This window comes from Somniosus microcephalus, chromosome 12, assembly GCF_052327205.1.
Source record: "Somniosus microcephalus isolate GS21.2 chromosome 12, FLI_Smic_1.0, whole genome shotgun sequence".
NCBI classification, from domain to species: Eukaryota; Metazoa; Chordata; class Chondrichthyes; order Squaliformes; family Somniosidae; genus Somniosus; species Somniosus microcephalus.
In genome coordinates this window covers 120700452-120719240 of record NC_140998.1, presented here as the reverse complement: position 1 = coordinate 120719240, position 18789 = coordinate 120700452, and the positions used below count along the sequence as shown (strand labels likewise).

At 44.7% G+C, this 18789-nt stretch overlaps 1 protein-coding gene across 3 annotated transcripts in view; it reads right to left on the bottom strand.

Moving 5' to 3' along the window:
* Positions 1-11364, bottom strand: part of arhgap11a (Rho GTPase activating protein 11A) — an 86609-nt gene extending 75245 nt beyond the window's left edge. For 2 of the 3 annotated variants that reach the window (XM_086003479.1, XM_086003481.1), the window contains exons 1-3: positions 11202-11364; positions 2009-2097; positions 206-302 (exon numbers count right to left, since the gene is read on the bottom strand). In XM_086003479.1, coding sequence (XP_085859605.1) covers positions 206-302; positions 2009-2097; positions 11202-11327 — 312 coding nt within the window. In that variant the 5' untranslated portion in view covers positions 11328-11364. Of the gene's footprint in view, positions 1-205; positions 322-2008; positions 2099-11201 lie in introns of those variants that run through there. The other variant, XM_086003482.1, reaches the window with a different exon arrangement.
* Between the last annotated feature and the right edge of the window lie 7425 nt (positions 11365-18789).

The window sequence follows — 18789 nt, the reverse complement described above, 5'->3', positions numbered from 1 at the left end:
CTTTGGATAGCCTGCTGAGTAAGTCACTGTACTGTGCACTATGGAGGTATTTGGAATGTCTAGATTCCACAAAAATGTAGATGAAAATGGCCACTCCTGTGCCTATGAAGGGCTGAGAAATATGGAGCTATCCCTATCTCAATATAATTCAGGTGCAAAGTTAACATTTGACATTAAGCAGATTTTTAATTTTAATATTCATTACCTTTAAAGCTTTAAGGCGAATCACAGATCCTGATTTTCTGAAGAGTCCCTCTGTGTGAATGTGCTTTTCTAAATAGTCACAGACATCAACTAGAAACCTGGAAAGTCAGATCAGGACTGTTGATTACAAAACCATAATTATTAGTCGCTACATTTGATATCTCTTTAATAACGTAGAATTATATTTTCAAGTTATAAATTTTTTTAGCTAACACAAATACAATACAGAAAACTCTTCTTTATTCAGCACCGACGGGACCGGCGTGCTGCCGATTGATCAAAAAGTCCGGATTACAGAGAGGTATACTTACTAAGGTACAAGAGCCCCGTACACGGCCACAGATCCAGGCATCTCTGTTGCATGACAACAGGTGCAGAATCCCCGGTTACACAGCCACTAATATGAAGTAAAACTTACCTGAACCTACTCCTGAATTTTGCCAGTTAAGAGAGATTTCTGGTTATTTAGGTGCTGGTAAAAAGAGAGTTTCCTGTGTATTTAAATGAGCTTCAACAGGGTGAAAATGCCACAACAGAACAATTTTCACTGAAATGCTCCCATTTCATAAAGAGGCTACAATAAAACAAGTAATCAAATAAACTAGGGAAAGTTCCAGACTTGAATTCTGGCGTCATGCTATGCACAGTTTATCTGAACACCATTCAAACAGACCAACTGACCAAAGCACCCAACGTGACATTCTGAAACAAAGTCCATTGGAATAAAGTAAATAGTTACCTACTAGATCTGTCCAAAAGTATTCTATCTTAGTAACCAAACAAAACTGCATTTAAACAAACAGTTCTAATACTTTGTAAAGCCAAGAAAATGGCCTCTACTGTGCTATACAAATCTATGATAGAAATCATACAGCCAGTCTATAACATAATTAACCACTCTATTTACAATCAGCTATCCCTTTTCTGTATTTCCCAAATGAAGGGCAGTAATTTGTGCTGTGGCAAAAAGTACCAGCTTAACTCTCATTTGGCCACTTCCGTTTCTCCAAAAACAATATATTCTGTAAACAGAAATAATCATGTTAATGTCCAGTCTATTACTGATAATTCAGTCATTTTTGCACTAAAAAGATTTGAATTATCAAAGTGATGTAAATAACAAATTAAGAAATGAGTAAAATTTTTTTTTTTTTTTTTTAATTATCAGGTAATTTGAATTAAATAACTTTAAATTAAGATAGAACAAGGTATAAAACATAGGAAAATAGAAAAGCAAAATACTGCAGATGCTGGAAATCTGAAATAAAAACAGAAATTGCTGGAAATACTCAGCAGGTCGGGCAGCATCTGTGGAAAATAGAATTAGCTTTGTTCTAAAATACTCACGAGCAGTGATCTACAGGAAACTTTGTGCTATCCGGCACCGAGCTGTTGCCATCCCATCAAAACTGCCGGACAAACCAGCGCTAATGTTGAAACATATGGAGATTTTGAGCTCCGTATCTGGCAACAAACCCTGTTGCTTAGCAACAGCTTCTAAACAGTCGGCCGTACCTTGCAAGCGTCTCTGTAGCTTAGCAACAGCTTCAGCGAGACCTTGCAGAGCCTGACTGGTGGAAAAAAAAAGCAACGAAAAGGAAAAAAAACTAACAAAACGGCTCCTGATTTTTGCCGGTGGCTCGAGCATTCCGGACAGTTAACCTCCGGATAAACCAAAGTTTCCTGTATTTTGGTTTTCAAACATTTTAAAAATATAAAGCACAAGATCACAAACAAGTAAACATTTCATATTCTCGGCCTTTCAACCATTTGAAAAATCTATTAAACCTCTTTTTCTACTTACTGAGGAATGGTGGCATGTTCAAGGACAGTACATTGTGGCAGAGCGTGCAGAGGGGTGCCAAACAATGCATGGTATATTATCTTCTTGTCCTAAAAGCAATTCATAAAGAATGGATGAGTGCACAATTTGCATCAAATTAGACATTACTGATATTAGCAAAATAACCCAAAGAAAGTGGAAGCACATCAATTTTTAAGAGATACAGCCTATCAAATTACACTTCTGGTTAATTTCCAGCAGTATCCCCTACACAGACTTGACTAAACCTTAGCTCTGCCGACCTGTGTCTAAACTTTCTGGACTTGCGCAAAGGTCCCTTACAGAGAAACAAAGTGCAACCCCACAGGTAGGTGTAGACTTATCAATAGCTTGATTTGAAGACTTAAACATCTTTACCAAAGTTGTATTTTATTCTGGTTAAAAAGTTAATGAAGGCAGGTTCAAAAACAAGTTTTCCTATTGAAGTTTGATCACTAACAAACCAACATTCTTTCATGGTAAAACCATTTGACGTATTACCAATTAAAAAAAATCTACTGAACTATTCAAATACCTTTCTGCCGTTTGGAAAGCACATTACTCTCAACTGTGTTTTATATTACATACTAAATTAAAAACAAGATGTGCATTGATAAGAGTAAGTGATGCAAAATAATTTCACAGGACCATTTCTCTTATAAAAATGAGAATAAACTGAAGTGTCACCCACTGCACTGAAAAATTTATCAGGCTTTCAAGTTATTACTATAAAAAGATAAAACTGCAATAAATTGGTACTAACTGACTTTTGGACATACAGATCATGCTAGTCATAATCACGTTATTGAATTTGCAGTACCACTTCACTTCCTGAAATTAGGCCATTCATTTTCAAAGTTTAGCAAGGTCAATCCAAATACTACCATGAGTACAGTTACAGGGCTGCCTGCCTTCCAAAATGGATTTAAATGGATCATTCATTTTCAAATATTAACAATTTAAACAAGTGCCATAAAATCAAAGCATTTTCACCAGTTTACTACAGTACAATGTCTCTGGCACCAAATCCTTAACCACAAGCAAAATAAATTGTGCCTCTATGGCTTGACTGATGGCTCATTTTGCAACTTGACTGCATTGTATGGTACTGAGCCATAGACAGCTTTAAGGTCCCAGGTTTGTTCCACGAGCTGTGCTGAATTTGCAGTGCACAATTGGACTCAATGTCCTCTAGCTTAAGGAGGTTATTCTGCATGTACAAAATATTCAGTTTAAGTAGTTTATTTTTAAATTGATTATGGCTTATTGACAAGGACCCCCTCCCTCAGCTTCAACATTATTCCCTGCATATTCCTTTTTAGCTTTTAAAACTAAGTTTGCCAATAATAAGTAGGTTTCAAATCAGAGACCTGCAAGGAATTACTTTGATTTTCTTTTTAAGGCAAATTCCTAAAAGCCACATCTACTGAAGATACCCTTTGCTATTTTAAGTGCAACTCCAACTTCTTCTAACATTATGAAGTTTTTACACCAATCCTATAGTGTTTTATAGAATACAAGATTCTCAAGAAGCCAATTCAAGAGCAGAAACCATTCAATGTTATAAAATGGTACAACCATGTTTAAACAGAAACAGCATCCTTATATACAAATTTAAAAAGAAAAACTGAATGTTTGAAATCTGAAATAAGGAGTGACGCAGGGACACACAAAATATTAAATTGTCTTTCAAATAGTGATCAACTTCTGCACATTAGCAGTATTAAACAATTAGGCTTTATAATACATCATCATTACAACACAAAATCAGTCATCAACACACTTATCTACCATGAACTTATGCATCCACCCTATCACAGACCTTCCCTTTTGTTCTTTCCTTCCCTCCCCGCTTTCCCTGCCTCTGCTCTTACTTAAAATCTGTTACATCTCTTAACTTTTTCCAGTTCTGACAAAAGGTCATCGGCCTGTGTGCTGTCTCTCCCTCTAACCCAACCTTACTGTATGTACATAACCTACTTATATATGTATGACTTACCTGTTAGGGCCGTTGCCCCTTTAACTCGCCCTTTAGGGCCATTGCCCCTTTAAGACGCGCCCGAGCGTGATGACGTCACGTCACGTACAACGTGACGTGCGTCAGGCGGCTGCCGCCCCGCCCCGGCTCGCCAGAAGGCCGCCGGCACAGCCCGGCCCAGCGTCTTCGGCCGCATCGAGCAGCCGCCGGGAGCACCGCTATCTTCCGCTCCCGCGGCAAGCACCGGCCCAGCCTGGCCCCCAGCTCCTGCTCCCGACTTAGGCCCCAACGGCCAGCGACGCAACTACCGGCAAACGCGACGACGTCACGACCCCGAGCGTGATGAGGTCATCACGCTCCCCACGGCACTGCAAGTTCATTCCTCGTGGAGCTGCCGCCGGAACAAGACCTGCGCCACGGTGCTCCTCGGTTGTATTGTCCCCATGCCTCAGCCTTGGAAATTGTTTGTCTGTGAGTATTTAGAATGCTATAGACGATTAGCGTACACTGTATGTTGTAGAAAATGTTTAGTTGTAACTTTTTCTGTCTAGCTGGTTAACTAGCAGCCGTATTTGATACACTATGTACAGGGCTAATTTAAAGAGAATGCCTTCCAGCTTGCTAAATGTAATTCGTTGCCAGATGTACTGTGTTGCCCAGACGTACCTAAATTTGTGTATACATATCAATTATGCGTCTGTATACTAATGTGTCCTTCCATTTCTGTGTTGTATTTCAGTTTTACAATAAGAATCTTTCAGTAAAGCGTTACAAGAAAAGTCAAGCCTTGTGATTTTATTGGAAGATATCGAGTTGTTCGCTATCTGTCTAGCTCTGCATAGGATCGCGTTGCGAGGGCAGAATAGCCTGAAACGTTAACTCTGTTTCTCTCTCCACAGATGCTGCCTGACCTGCTGAGCATTTCCAGCACTTTGTTTTTATTTTAGTTATGAACTTATGCTTCCTTCTTTGTTGGCACAGCTATCCTCGAGTATGAGGGGCACACTACTAGTACAACACAACATGTCAATCCAACTATAAAACTACAGTATATGGACCTAACAAACATCACACTCCAAATATTGTCACTATTTCAATTCAGTAGTGTGGAAAGGAAAACAATTCTCACAACATACAGCACAAACATCAAACCTATCAAAGGATCTGGTAAGGAAACCCCAAGAGAAACACAGCCTGGTAAAGGACATACAGCGTGGATTTTGGAAGGGGGGGGGGGGGTCTAAAAGCAACAGGTGATCCATAAAAGAGGGCTGAGGCAGAAATATGCTCAGCTATCATACTCCCACACAGCAGTTTCTATTTCCCTGCCTTGGGGTGTCCGCAACAACCATTGTTGTAAAAAGTAAAAGATTAAAAATTTAAATTAGCATGATTGCATGTATATAGTAAAAATATATTTTCAAAAAGAAAAAATGTTCTCCACAATTTAATAGGACAGAGTCAGCATGGTTTTATGAAGGGGAAGTCATGTTTGACAAATTTGCTTGAATTCACAGAAATCACAGAAACCTCACAGTACAGATAGAGGCCATTTTGGCCCATCGAGCCTGCACCGACACATATCCCTCCCAATCCCTGTAACCCCTACACCAACACATATCCCACCCTATCCCCGTAACCCCACGTATTTAATCCCCCTAACACTAAGGGTCACTGGGAGAATGTGCAAACTCCACACAGACAGTCACCTGAGGCCAGATTCGAACCCGGGTCCCTGGCGCTGTGAGGCAACAGTGCTAACCACTATGCCACCGTGCTTTGAGGACGTAACATACAGGGTGGATAAAGGGGAACCAGTGGATGTAGTGTATTTGGACTTCCAAAAGGCATTTGACAAGGTTCCACACAAAAGATTACTGATCAAGATTAAAAAAATCACGGGATTGGGGGTAATATACTGGCATGGGTGGAAGATTGGCTATCTAACAGAAAACAAAGAGTTGGGATAAATGGTTTGTTCTCGGGCTGGCAATCAGTAACTAGTGGTGTTCCGCAGGGGTCAGTGCTGGGACCCCAACTCTTTACAATCTATATTAATGATTTGGAGGAAGGGACCGAGTGCAACATATCCAAGTTTGCCGACGATACAAAGATGGGAGGGAAAGCAGTGAGTGAGGAGGATATAAAAAACCTGCAAAAGGACATAGACAGGCTAAGTGAGTGGGCAGAGATTTGGCAGATGGAATATAATATTGGAAAGTGTGAGGTTATGCACTTTGGCAGAAAAAATCAAAGAGCAAGTTATTATCTAAATGGAGAGAAACTGCAAAGTGCTACAGTACAAAGGGATCTGGGGGTCCTGGTGCATGAAACACAAAAAGTTAGTATGCAGGTTCAGCAGGTGATCAGGAAGGCCAATGGAATCTTGGCTTTTATTGCAAGGGGGATGGAGTATAAAAACAGGGAAGTCTTGCTGCAGTTATACAGGGTATTGGTGAGGCCACACCTGGAATACTGCGTGCAGTTTTGGTTTCCATATTTAAGAAAAGATATACTTGCTCTCGAGGCGGTTCAGAGAAGGTTCACTCGGTTGATTCCAGAGATGAGGGGGTTGACGTATGAGGAAAGGTTGAGTAGGTTGGGCCTCTACTCATTGGAGTTCAGAAGAATGGGAGGCGATCTTATCGAAACATATAAGATTGTGAGGGGGCTTGATCGGGTGGATGCGGTGAGGATGTTTCCACTGATGGGTGAGACTAGAACTAGGGGGCATAATCTTAGAATAAGGGGCTGCCCTTTCAAAACTGAGAGGAGAAACTTCTTCACTCAGAGGGTAGTAAATCTATGGAATTTGCTACCCCAGAGAGCTGTGGAAGCTGCAACATTAAATAAATTTAAAACGGAGATAGACAGTTTCCTAGCAGATAAGGGAATTAGGGGTTACGGGGAGAGGGCAGGGACGTGGACGCGAGTCTAGATTCGGATCAGCCATGATCCTATTGAATGGCGGAGCAGGCCCGAGGGGCCGTATGGCCTACTCCTGCTCCTACTTCTTATGTTCTTATTATGTTCTTATTTCTACAGCCGATTCCCACCAAGTCAGCAAGGTAAATCACTGTATGGACTGTGCATGCTTTGGTGTTTTTTTTTGTTATACAAGAGTCGGTGTAAAATCTCAATGCAAGCTTGATCATAAATCACTATTTCCACTGTGTTGATGATTCTGTAGTAATAAAATCTATGATCAGAGTGGTAGAAATTAAACCCATCTAAAAAGGTTTTATTAATACAAGGTACATCAAACAGTTTGAATGTTAAAAAAAATACACAAGACTATTTTGGCTTGGTGTACTATTTTAAATAGACCAAAGTGCACTCTTTTGGTTCATGCGACCGAGCAAAGCCCTATCCCATCAGATCAACAAATGCCTCTTTTTGCAAGGAGGACACCAAACATATTTTAGAGTTTGGGTGAAATTGTGAATGCAAACTATTAAGTAAGTAAACATGAAAGAAAGAAAGCACCTTTCACAGTCTGAGAACGTCCCAACGCGCTTTACAAGTACGCGCCTGAAGTACTTTTGAAGTACAGTCACTGTTGTAATGTAGGAACCGCAGCTGCAAGGTCCCAAAACAGCAATGAGAGAAACTGCCAGATAATGTTTTAGTGGGGCTGAAGGATAAATGGTGGCCAGGACACTGGGGAGAATGCCCCTGCTCCTCTTCTAAATAATGTCATGGGATCTTTTACGTCCATTTGAGAGGCAGACGGGGTTTAACGTCTCATCCGAAAGACTGCAATTCTGACAGTGCAGCACTCCCTCAGCCTAGATTATGTGCTCAAGTCCCTGGAGTCGGATGTGAAGCTACAACCTGACTCAGAGGTGAGAGTGCTACCACTGAGCCAAGGCTGATGCTCAATGGTCCCTGATGACAACAAAATGAGCATTTTTGTATATACCTTCGATGATGATACAGAAGAATGAGTTCCATTTTTTTTTTTTATAAATGGGAAAAATAATCATAATGTGGATTAATTTATACAACATAATTGTCTTACAACTCATTTGCTTATGCTGGGCTATGACATAAACACATCATGGAATTATATTGTCCAAAATATGGACACACGAAGTTGAACCAGTACCACCTGAAGAAACTGGGTTCCTTAAATTTGGTACGGTTAGCAGAATTGTAATTATATTGTAAACAATCTGCCAAATTGCTATTCTGGAACATAATTTAATGCATAAGAAATCGGAGCAGGAGTAGGCCAATCGGCCCCTCGAGCCTGCTCCGCCATTCAATAAGATCATGGCTGATCTGATCCTAACCGCCAATCTACTATCACAGAACCATCTCCTGAATCTAACAGAATTAGACACACAAAATAGGAGCAGGATCAGGCTACACGGGCCCTGGGCCCGCTCCGCTACCCACAGGGCCATGTCCGATCCGAACCTAGACTCATGTCCAAATTCCTGCCCACTCCCCGTAACCCTTAATTCCCTTTACTTCTAGGAAACTGTCTATTTCTGTTTTAAATTTATGTAATGATATAGCTTCTGCAGCTTTTTGGGGCAGCATATTCCATGGACCTACCACCCTCTGAGTGAAGTAGTTCCTCCTCATCTCAGTTTTGAAAGAGCAGCCCCTATTCTAAGACTATGCCCCCTAGTTCTGGTTTCACCCATCATCGGGAACATCCTCCCCGCATCCACCCGATCCAACCCCTTCACAATCTTATATGTTTCAATAAGATCGCCTCTCATTCTTCTGAACTCCAATGAGTAGAGTCCCAATCTACTCAACCTCTCCTCATGTGTCCATCCCCTCATCCCCGGGATTAACCGAGTGAACCTTCTTTGTACTGACTCGAGAGCAAGTATGTCTTTTCTTAAGTATGGACACCAGAACTGTATGCAGTATTCCAGGTGCGGTCTCACCAATACCTTGTACAACTGAAGCAATACCTCCCTATTTTTATATTCTATCCCCCTAGCAATGAAAGCCAACATTCCATTGGCCTTCTTAATCACTTGCTGCACCTGCATACTAACCTTTTGAGTTTCGTGCACCAGGACCCCCAGATCCCTTTGTACTTCAGTACTTTCCAGTTTCTTGCCATTAAGATAATAACTTGCTCTATGATTTTTCCTGCCAAAGTGCATAACCTCACACTTTCCAGTATTGTATTCCATCTGCCAAATCTCTGCCCACTTACTTAGCCTGTATGTCCCCTTGCAGGTTTTTTTATGTCCTCCTCACTCACTACTTTCCCTCCCATCTTAGTATCATCTGCAAACTTTGATATGTTACACTCATATTCATGTTCTTTCTGTCCCATTAGCCACACTTGTAAATTTTGGGAAATAAGTATGCATTGACTTTTATAACCCATTTTTGAATTCATATACTGCCACATTATAGATATGCATCACAACACTATAAATTTTGGGGGGGGGGGGGGAATCATGAAGAACACTTCTAATCTGTGACTGAACATGGGCGGCTGGCAGTCTCTCATTCGTTCATTTACTTCATGCTGTGCCCCAAATACCAGCAATATGAGTTGGCATTAAGGTTGTGAAGTCAAGTAAAACAACCTAGAACATCATCCAGTTGGTGCTTATCTGAATTACTTGGACAAACCGGTGACCAACTGAATATATAAATAACCACACATTGAACAAGTATAGAAAACAGATGTACATGACATTGTACAACAGTGAATGCTGGGAGCTCCAGTTAAATTGCTTAAGTCAATTCGGAAAATATCTGAAAAAAAGGCTTACAAATACACAGCATTTAGTCCTATGTGCTGAGCTCACTCCAAACCAAGGTAAACAATTCTCTGCTTTACCCCTGTCCAATATAAACACTATAACTCATTGTAAAAAAAACTTATTCGAAACCATATAAACATTCTATTTATTAAATGCACACCTCCAGTCCAATGATGCCCCGCAATTCAATAGGTACACTGTATTTAATGAATTCACGCCCCAACAACCAATATTTCACTGACTTGTCTTCCCCCAGCCAATTTAAACATTATATTTTACTGATCCTCCCAGTATGATTTAAACATTGGCCTGGAATTTGCGGCCAGCAGCGAAGCAAAGGCGTTCGCCGCTGCCCCTGAAGAAAGCTGCCCACAAAGATCTCGCGATCTCTGTGACGAGAAGTTTGCCTTTTTCAACACGCAAGTGATTTCAGTGCAATATATTAGGGAAGCCCTAGAGCACTCTGCTGTGACATCAACAAGCCATCAAAGCAGCCACTCACAATGCAGAATTCGCAGGCAGGGAACCAGGAAGTGAAGCTGCTGCTTTTATTCTGACATTTTAAGAGAGAGCAAAACAAAGATTGAGGCTCTCACATGGGGAAAATGTAAACCTGAAATAAACATGAACAAATTGTAATTTATCATAATGGAGAAATTTCACACTCAACAAAATTAAAATTCGTTTGGGGGGCGGCACAGCGCAGCCAGTATTGGAACAGTGAATGACTGACCGCAACTTCAGGATTTCCGCGTTTAGATGTACATGCACTCATCCCGACATTGTGGTCAGTTTCCAAGGGTAATAACAACGAACACAGTTAGTTCGCCATTATAACCTATCGCAAATTCCGGTCTAACAACAGAAAATGCTGGAAAAACTCAGCAGGCCAGGCAACATCCGTGGAGAGAAAATAGAGTCAGCGTTTCGGGTCAAACCCTTTGTCAAGACTGGAAATGCACAGGAAATGAAATAGATTAAAAGGCCAGGCTGGGAGAGAACAAAAGAGAAGTGAAGAGACATTAAAAGGTATTCAAAACGAGACGAGATGGTGATAGGACTAGTGGAGACAAAAAGACAGCTCTATATTAGGTGTGAAATGCGCTGGCAAATTCCGGTCCATTGAATTTCATTCTGACGCCACCCCCAACAATTTAAATATTGTATTTCACTCAATCTAACTACCCATAAAATATTATATTACACTCTTAACTCCTGTCTCCGACAATTTAAACATTGTATTTCACTGACCACCCCCCCCCCCCCATGTAAACATTGTGTGACTGAATTCTCATCCACCCCCTAAGACCAATGTAAACAATGGCGTGACTGAATTTTCCTTCACCCCCCCCAGCCAAATGTAAACATTGTGTGTGACTGTGAATTTCCCTTCACCCCTCTCCCTCCCAATGTAAACACTGTACTGTAATGAACTCTGGCTCTTTCTTACCCGGCCGTGGTCCCGGCCCAGCGCCCGGTTGGTACAGTTGATTCTGTTCCAGTGTTTCAGTTTGATCCCGTAACCTCGGAGCTGCTGCACCACAGCCAGCCTCAGCACGTTCCTGTCTGCCTTCATGTCGGCGTGGAGCTGCGATCAATCGAGGTCGCCCCCCGCCCCCGCTCCCCTCTCCTGGCCCCTCTCCTCGAACGCTCCCCTCTCCTGACCCCTAACCCCGTTGCTCCCCTCTCCTGACCCCCTAACCCCGTTGCTCCCCTCTCCTGACCCCCCTAACCCCGTTGCTCCCCTCTCCTGACCCCCCTAACCCCGTTGCTCCCCTCTCCTGACCCCCTAACCCCGCTGCCCCTCTCCTCGCACACCCTCCCTGCTCTCCACTCAAACGGCGGCGCTTCTCAAACGCGCACTTCGCATTGGTCAAAGCCTTTTCAAATGTGGGGTCCTGAGGCGCAGGGGCGGCCACCGCGCTGCCTGAAGTGAAGCTGCTGCGCGCGCACCAGGAGCTCGAGCGGGAGCTGGCGCTCCTCCTCCTCCTTGGGGCAACGGTCGGCATGGACCGTGGGGACGCGCTGTCCAGCTGGCAGCGAGTTTTTCACGATCAAAAACAAAAGTGAGAAATCGTAAACTTATTGAAACAAGTGGAACTGTGTTGCCGTTTCATGAGCGACGGGTAACCAAAACTGAAGTGACAAATCATTCTGAGGGAGGCACGACTACATTGAAAATAGACCAAATTCAATAAGGAAGGAAGGATCCTTTTAGAATCATGCCAACTCAGTGGCCAATTGCCTAAATATGAGGGAATAGGAGACCCAACTCAGTTATTAAAGTACGATTGCTATACCTTGACATACAAGGATGCTTGTTGACTGCTGCAGGCTGTCTTACCTCCAAGAGTGACATTGCCTGATGAGTTTGTACTGGGGGAATTCTCAGACCATGAAGAATCAGAGTAAAAACACAAACCCAAATCCTTTTAAAAAGGATTGACGGGGACAAGCCTCAGTAGCTGCGTGAGTCAGCTTCAATATGATGAAGAGGGCAGACCTTGTGTCTCAGTCTTGGTAAGAGGTCGCCGAGACAATTTTCTAGTGGATATGGGGGCATCCTGTTCCATCACTCGCCATAAAGATTTCCCCTCTAGCGGGCGTTGCCTGCGGTTATTGGGAGTAGGAGGAGGAGGCTTCTCAGCGGAGATGACCGTTTCCCTTCAATTACAAATTGGTAGCATTAAGTTTGAAATATTGTGTATGGCCTCCACACATGAAGGGTCAATTTTAGGGTCAGACGGGATCGCAAAAGGGAAATTGATTATTGATGTTGCAAACCATATGATTTGGCAGGGACCCGATCCACCCCATGACACGCATGTGCCAACTGTAATACATGATGTACACTCAGTGTATATACAGTAAAAGGGATAGGGGTTTATGATGTTCACCTACTATTGCAGACGTCCGATCAGTGTTTGGCAGACATAATTTGGTAACATCATAAAGTATGGGTGTGCTGTCTCTCTGTAGCAATTTATGTTAGTTTTCCAGTTAATTCAGGGGTTTGAGTAAGTTGGGTCGATTCCCATTGTGTGCTGCCACCTAGTGGCTATTTGGTACCTAGCAACTGCAGTAAAAGTGCAGTAAAGTGCTGTAAAGCACAGTAAGTACAGTAAAGTAAACTACAGACCTACAGCAGCACATGCTCTGGGAAGTTGTATTGTTCCCATGCCTGAGTCTTGGATATTATTTGTCTGTAAGTACTTGAGAATGTTATAGATGATTAGTGTACACTATATGTTGCAGAAAATGTTTAGTTTGTAACTTTTCTCTGTAAGCAAACTTACACAGCTAGCCGTGAAGTGCTCGCTCTCTGTCTAGCTGGTTAACTAGTAGCTGTATTTTGATGCCCTATGTACAGGGCTAATTTAAAGAGAATGCCTTCCAGTTTGCTAAATGTATATTCACAGTAAGCTGTGTTTCCACGTGTTTGGTAATTTACATGCCAAATGTACTGTGTTGCTCAGGCGTACCTAAATTTGTGTATGCATATCAGTTATGCACTTGTATACTAATGTGTGCTTCCATTTCTGTGTTGTATTTCAGTTTTACAATAAGAATCTTTCAGTAAAGCTTTACAAGAAAAGTCAAGCCTTGTGATTTTTATGGGAAGATATCAAGTTGTTAGCTATCTGTCTAGCTCTGCATAGGAATGCGCTGCGAGGGCAGAAAAGTAAAAAGACAACAGCACAGCAGGCTCAAGCACAAGAAGATACCACTCAGCTACCATGAGTCTACGCTCAGGAAGACAATATACCATAGAGGACGTCGACCAGCCAATCGAGAAGCATGAGCCTCTCCGAGCAAATGATGCCAAGTCATAGTCCTCTAAAGCATCCTCTAGATCATCTCGGCGGTCCAGCAGACCGTCGTCATCGACAGCTTCTGCAGCCGCCAAAGCACGTGCCAAGGCAAAAGCTGCCCCAGGCTCAATTGTCCTTTGCTGAAAACGAAGCTAGTCTGATGAAGCAGAGAGCTGACCTCGACGCCAGTCTCCACATTCTCCAAAGCCAGAGAGCTGCCGCTGCCGCTAAAGCTGAAGCCGCAGCTTATGAAGAAGGTGAGGAGAACGAAGGCGGGGAGCCCAGCCATGAAGCATATGTTCTAGAACAGCCCCTCAGTCCAGTGCAACGTACAAGTGAGTATGTCCAACAACACTCCAAATTGTTCTCCAAGGAAACATCCAGCTATCTCGACGCAGAACCAGCTACTCACCACAGTAGCAAACAGCCTGCTTTTGGAGACACTGAGCTTAAAGGAGAAGAAACAAGTAAGACTTACCTGCAGAGACCTCCACAGCACTCGGCCAATCCAGCCAAGCAGTCCTCACCCGAGCCACAAGGTGCACAAGACCTCGCTAGGTACCTTATCCGCCGAGAATTGTTAAGTTCAGGCCTTCTAGAATTTGATGACCGTCCTGAAAATTATTGGTCATGGAAAGCGTCCTTCCTGAGTACCACCAAGGACCTGAATCTGTCAGCCAGAGAAGAACTAGACTTGATGACAAAGTGGCTCGGAGCTGAGTCGTCAGAACAGGCGAAGAGAATTCGCTCAGCGCACGTCCGCAATCCCACAGCAGGCCTCAACCTGGTTTGGCAACGTCTCGAAGACTGTTATGGGACACCAGAAGTCATTGAACACACACTGCTCAAGAAGATTGAGGACTTTCCGAAGCTAACCAACAAAGATAATGTCGAGCTCCGAGAACTGGGCGACATTCTCCTCGAACTGGAGTGTGCCAAGGGAGAAGGTTACCTGACCGGCCTCTCGTATTTGGATACAGCTCGTGGGGTAAACCCAATAGTGGAAAAGCTCCCCTACAACCTTCAAGAGAAATGGATAGCTAAGGGATCCAAGTTCAAGGAGGACAATGGAGTGGCATTTCCCCCCTTCTCTCTCTTCTCCAGGTTCGTCCAACAACAGGCAAAGGTGAGGAATGATCCAAGTTTCACTTTCTCCACCTCCAGCAGTTACGCTCCTTCGAGAACAGAGAAACCCACAAAGTACAGCAATAAAGCCTCTGTGAGCGTGCACAAAACAAATGTTCCAGCTGAACCCTCAGTCAACCAATCCAGTTCTGCTGGGAATAAAGTGGATGACCCAGATCGTCAGTGTCCAATACACAAGAAGCCCCACCCACTCAAAAAGTGTCGAAGCTTTAGAGACAAGCCTATTGATGAGCGCAAATCATACCTGAAAGAGAATCGCATCTGCTTCAGGTGTTGTGGGTCGACTATGCACATGGCAAAAGACTGCAAGGCGACAATCAAGTGCTTCGAGTGCAACAGTGAAAAACACATCGCAGCCCTGCATCCAGGTCCTCCTCCTTCAACCACCGAGAGTGCTGCGGTTGACAAAGAGGATAGCGGGGAGCAAAGCGAAAGCACATCTTCTTCAGTCACCTCCAAGTGTACAGAGGTTTGTGGAAATGCAAGCAGCCCATGCTCATGCTCCAAAATCTGCTTGGTTAAAGCATATCCTGCAGGGAGAAAGGAGAAGGCAATCAAAATGTATGCAGTGCTTGATGAGCAAAGTAACAAGTCTCTAGCGAAGACAGAATTCTTCAATCTCTTTGAAGTCAAGGCCAGCGCAACTCCGTACACGCTAAAAACCTGTGCAGGGACAACAGAGACTATGGGTAGGAGAGTTGGGAACTTCATGATCGAGTCCATGGATGGGAAACTACAGCTTCCCCTCCCCACCTTAATTGAGTGTGACATGATGCCAGACGATAGGACGGAAATTCCCTCCCCAGAGGTCGCACGCCATCAGCCCCACCTACAGCCAGTTGCCAACAAGATTCCAGCTGTGGACCCGGACGCTCCAATCCTCCTGCTCTTGGGAAGAGACATCTTAAGGGTGCACAAGGTGCGTGTATCACCCCACAATGCTCCTTATGCGCAGCGGCTTGACCTGGGATGGGTCCTCGTGGGTGGAGTTTGCCTGGGAACAGTCCACAAACCAGCGGGTGTCAACGTCTATAAAGCAAACGTGTTGCACAACGGTCGCACATCCTTTCCCAGCCCATGCCCAAACAGGATCCAGGTAAAGGAAGACTACGATGGCATGACGCAGCATCATAGGTCAACCTCCTCTGCCTGTGAGGAAGAAGCAGGCCTCACTGTGAGCACAGACAGCCTAGGATGCTCAGTGTTTGAAAGGTCCAAGGATGATGACAAGCCAGCACTATCCATGGACGACAAAGCTTTCCTAACCATCATGGATGAGGAGGTTTACCAGGACGATGGACACAGCTGGGTGGCACCCTTACCATTTCACTCTCCCAGACGCCGTCTTCCGAGTAACAGGGAACAAGCTATGAAGCGCCTCTGCTCACTCAGGAGAACACTGGAGAAAAGGCTAGAAATGAAGGGCCATTACATAGAGTTCATGCAGAAGATGCTGTTGAGAGACAGTTCTATGTTGACGATGGTCTTACCTCGGTTACCACACCTGAAGAAGCAATAGATCTCCTGACAAGAACCAGAGCGATGTTGGCAGAGTCCAACCTGAGACTACACAAGGTAGCATCGAACAGTGGACAGGTGATGGAAGCCTTCCCTGCAGAGGACCGTGCCAAGGATCTGAAGGATTTGCACCTTGGAGTGGATCCTCTCCCCCTTCAACGGAGCCTGGGGCTCTCCTGGAACCTGGAAACAGACAGCTTCACATTCCTGGTGTCCCGTGAAGAAAGGCCATTCACACGGAGAGGCGTCCTGTCCACAGTCAACAGTTTGTACGATCCTTTGGGGTTCGTAGCTCCCATAACAATGCAAGGAAAAGCATTAGTACGGGAACTCTCATCGGATCAGAGTGAGTGGGATGCTCCACTCCTCCCAGAAAAAGAAGCAAAATGGAACCTATGGAAGGAGTCCTTGAAGGCTCTCGAAGACCTGCACATAGAGAGGTGCTACATTCCAGGCTCGCTGTCTTCAACACAGAGAAGAGAGCTGTGCATCTTCTCAGACGCTTCCACAGTAGCAATAGGAGCTGTGGCCTATTTGAGAGCAGCTGACACCGATGGGAAATACCATGTGGGATTCGTTATGGGGAAGTCCAAGTTGGCCCCTCGGCCTGCCCACACCATTCCACGTCTCGAGCTTTGTGCAGCTGTGTTGGCTGTTCAACTGTATGAGTTGATCAGAGACGAGATTGACATCGATGTGGGCGCCGTCAAGTTCTTCACGGACAGCAAGATTGTACTTGGTTACATCCACAACTCCACAAGAAGGTTTTATGTGTATGTTTCCAACCGGGTGACTCGTATCAGACGATCCACTCACCCTGACCAGTGGTGCTATGTCTCCACAGACCTGAACCCTGCAGACCATGCTACCAGGTCTATACCAGCAGCACACCTACAGCAAAGCAGTTGGTTCTCGGGCCCCTCTTTCCTGTCTAATGTCAACACAGAGGAGACTCCTGAGTCCAATCCCTTCACCCTTGTGGAGCCTGAAGCTGATACTGAGATTCGGCCTGAAGTTACGACCCTTGGCACCAAAGCCTCAGAATCTCAGTTGGGCTCACAACGCTTCGAGCGATTCTCAAGCTGGAGAACACTCTGCCGAACCACAGCCCGACTCATTCATGTAGCAGCATCCTTCAAGGGGAATTCGGACAACATAGAACGCAAAGGATGGAAATGTTCTAAAGAAGTATCCAGCACAAGTGAGCTTTCACAAGCCAAAGGTGTGATCATTCACTCTGTCCAGCATGATGTCTTCAAGGAGGAATTCAAATGTCTTGATGAGGGACAGACATTCCCCAAGCAAAGCCCACTTAAAAAGCTCAACCCAGTTACAGATGAAGATGGTTTGCTCCGGGTCGGAGGGCGCATATCATCCGCAGACTTGTCAAGAGAAGAAAAGCACCCTCTGATCATCCCGCGCACCCATCACATTGCCACACTACTCGTGAGATACTATCATGAGCAAGTGGCTCACCAAGGACGACACATAACAGAAGGAGCTATCCGAGCAGCCGGATACTGGATAATCGGGAGCAAGCGCCTGGCTTCTTCCGTTATCCACAAGTGTGTTACCTGCCGCAAGCTATGAGGGAGGTTAGAGGACCAAAAGATGGCAGACTTGCCCGCTGACAGACTCACTCCAGAGCCTCCATTCACCAGCGTGGGCCTTGACGTCTTTGGGCCATGGACCATCATGACACGTCGCACAAGAGGAGGTAGTGCAGGCAGCAAGCGCTGGGCGGTGCTCTTTACGTGCATGTCTACCAGAGCTGTGCACATTGAGCTGATCGAATCCATGTCAACAGACAGCTTTATCAATGCACTGAGGAGGTTTTTCTCAATTCGTGGTCCAGCCAAACTTCTCCGCTCTGACAGAGGGACTAACTTCGTGGGTGCCTGTAAGGAGTTGGACATCCACACGGACGATGCAGCGGTAGGAAGCTACCTCCAAAAGAAAGGATGCACGTGGGTGTTTAACCCCCCGCATTCATCCCACATGGGTGGTTCATGGGAGAGGCTCATCGGTGTTGCCAGGCGTATTCTGGATGCTATGCTGCTTCGGACGGGACCTACTCGTCTCACACACGACGTCTTAAGCACTCTCATGGCTGAAGTCATGGCGATCATGAATGCAAGACCCCTGGTGCCGGTGTCCACCGACCCAGACATGCCTGCAGTCCTCACCCCAATGATGCTCCTGACTCAAAAGATGAGTGCTATTTCAGTCCCCTCTGGAAACTTTGACATGGCTGAGCTGCACAGGAAGCAGTGGAAGCAAGTCCAGTGTCTTGCAGACACTTTTTGGAAGAGATGGAGAGGAGAGTATTTGTCCACCCTACAGAGCCGTAGGAAATGGACAGAAGACAAGCCAAATGTCAAAGTGAGAGATGTTGTCTTGCTGAAAGACAGCCAAGCACACAGAAATGAATGGCCAGTGGGACTGGTTGTCAAAACTCTGCCGAGCAGGGACAAGAGGGTCCGCAAGGTGGAGGTGAAGATTGTCAAGGAGGGGACTGTCAAAGTGCTTCTGAGGCCAGTCTCAGAGATCGTAGTCCTCCTT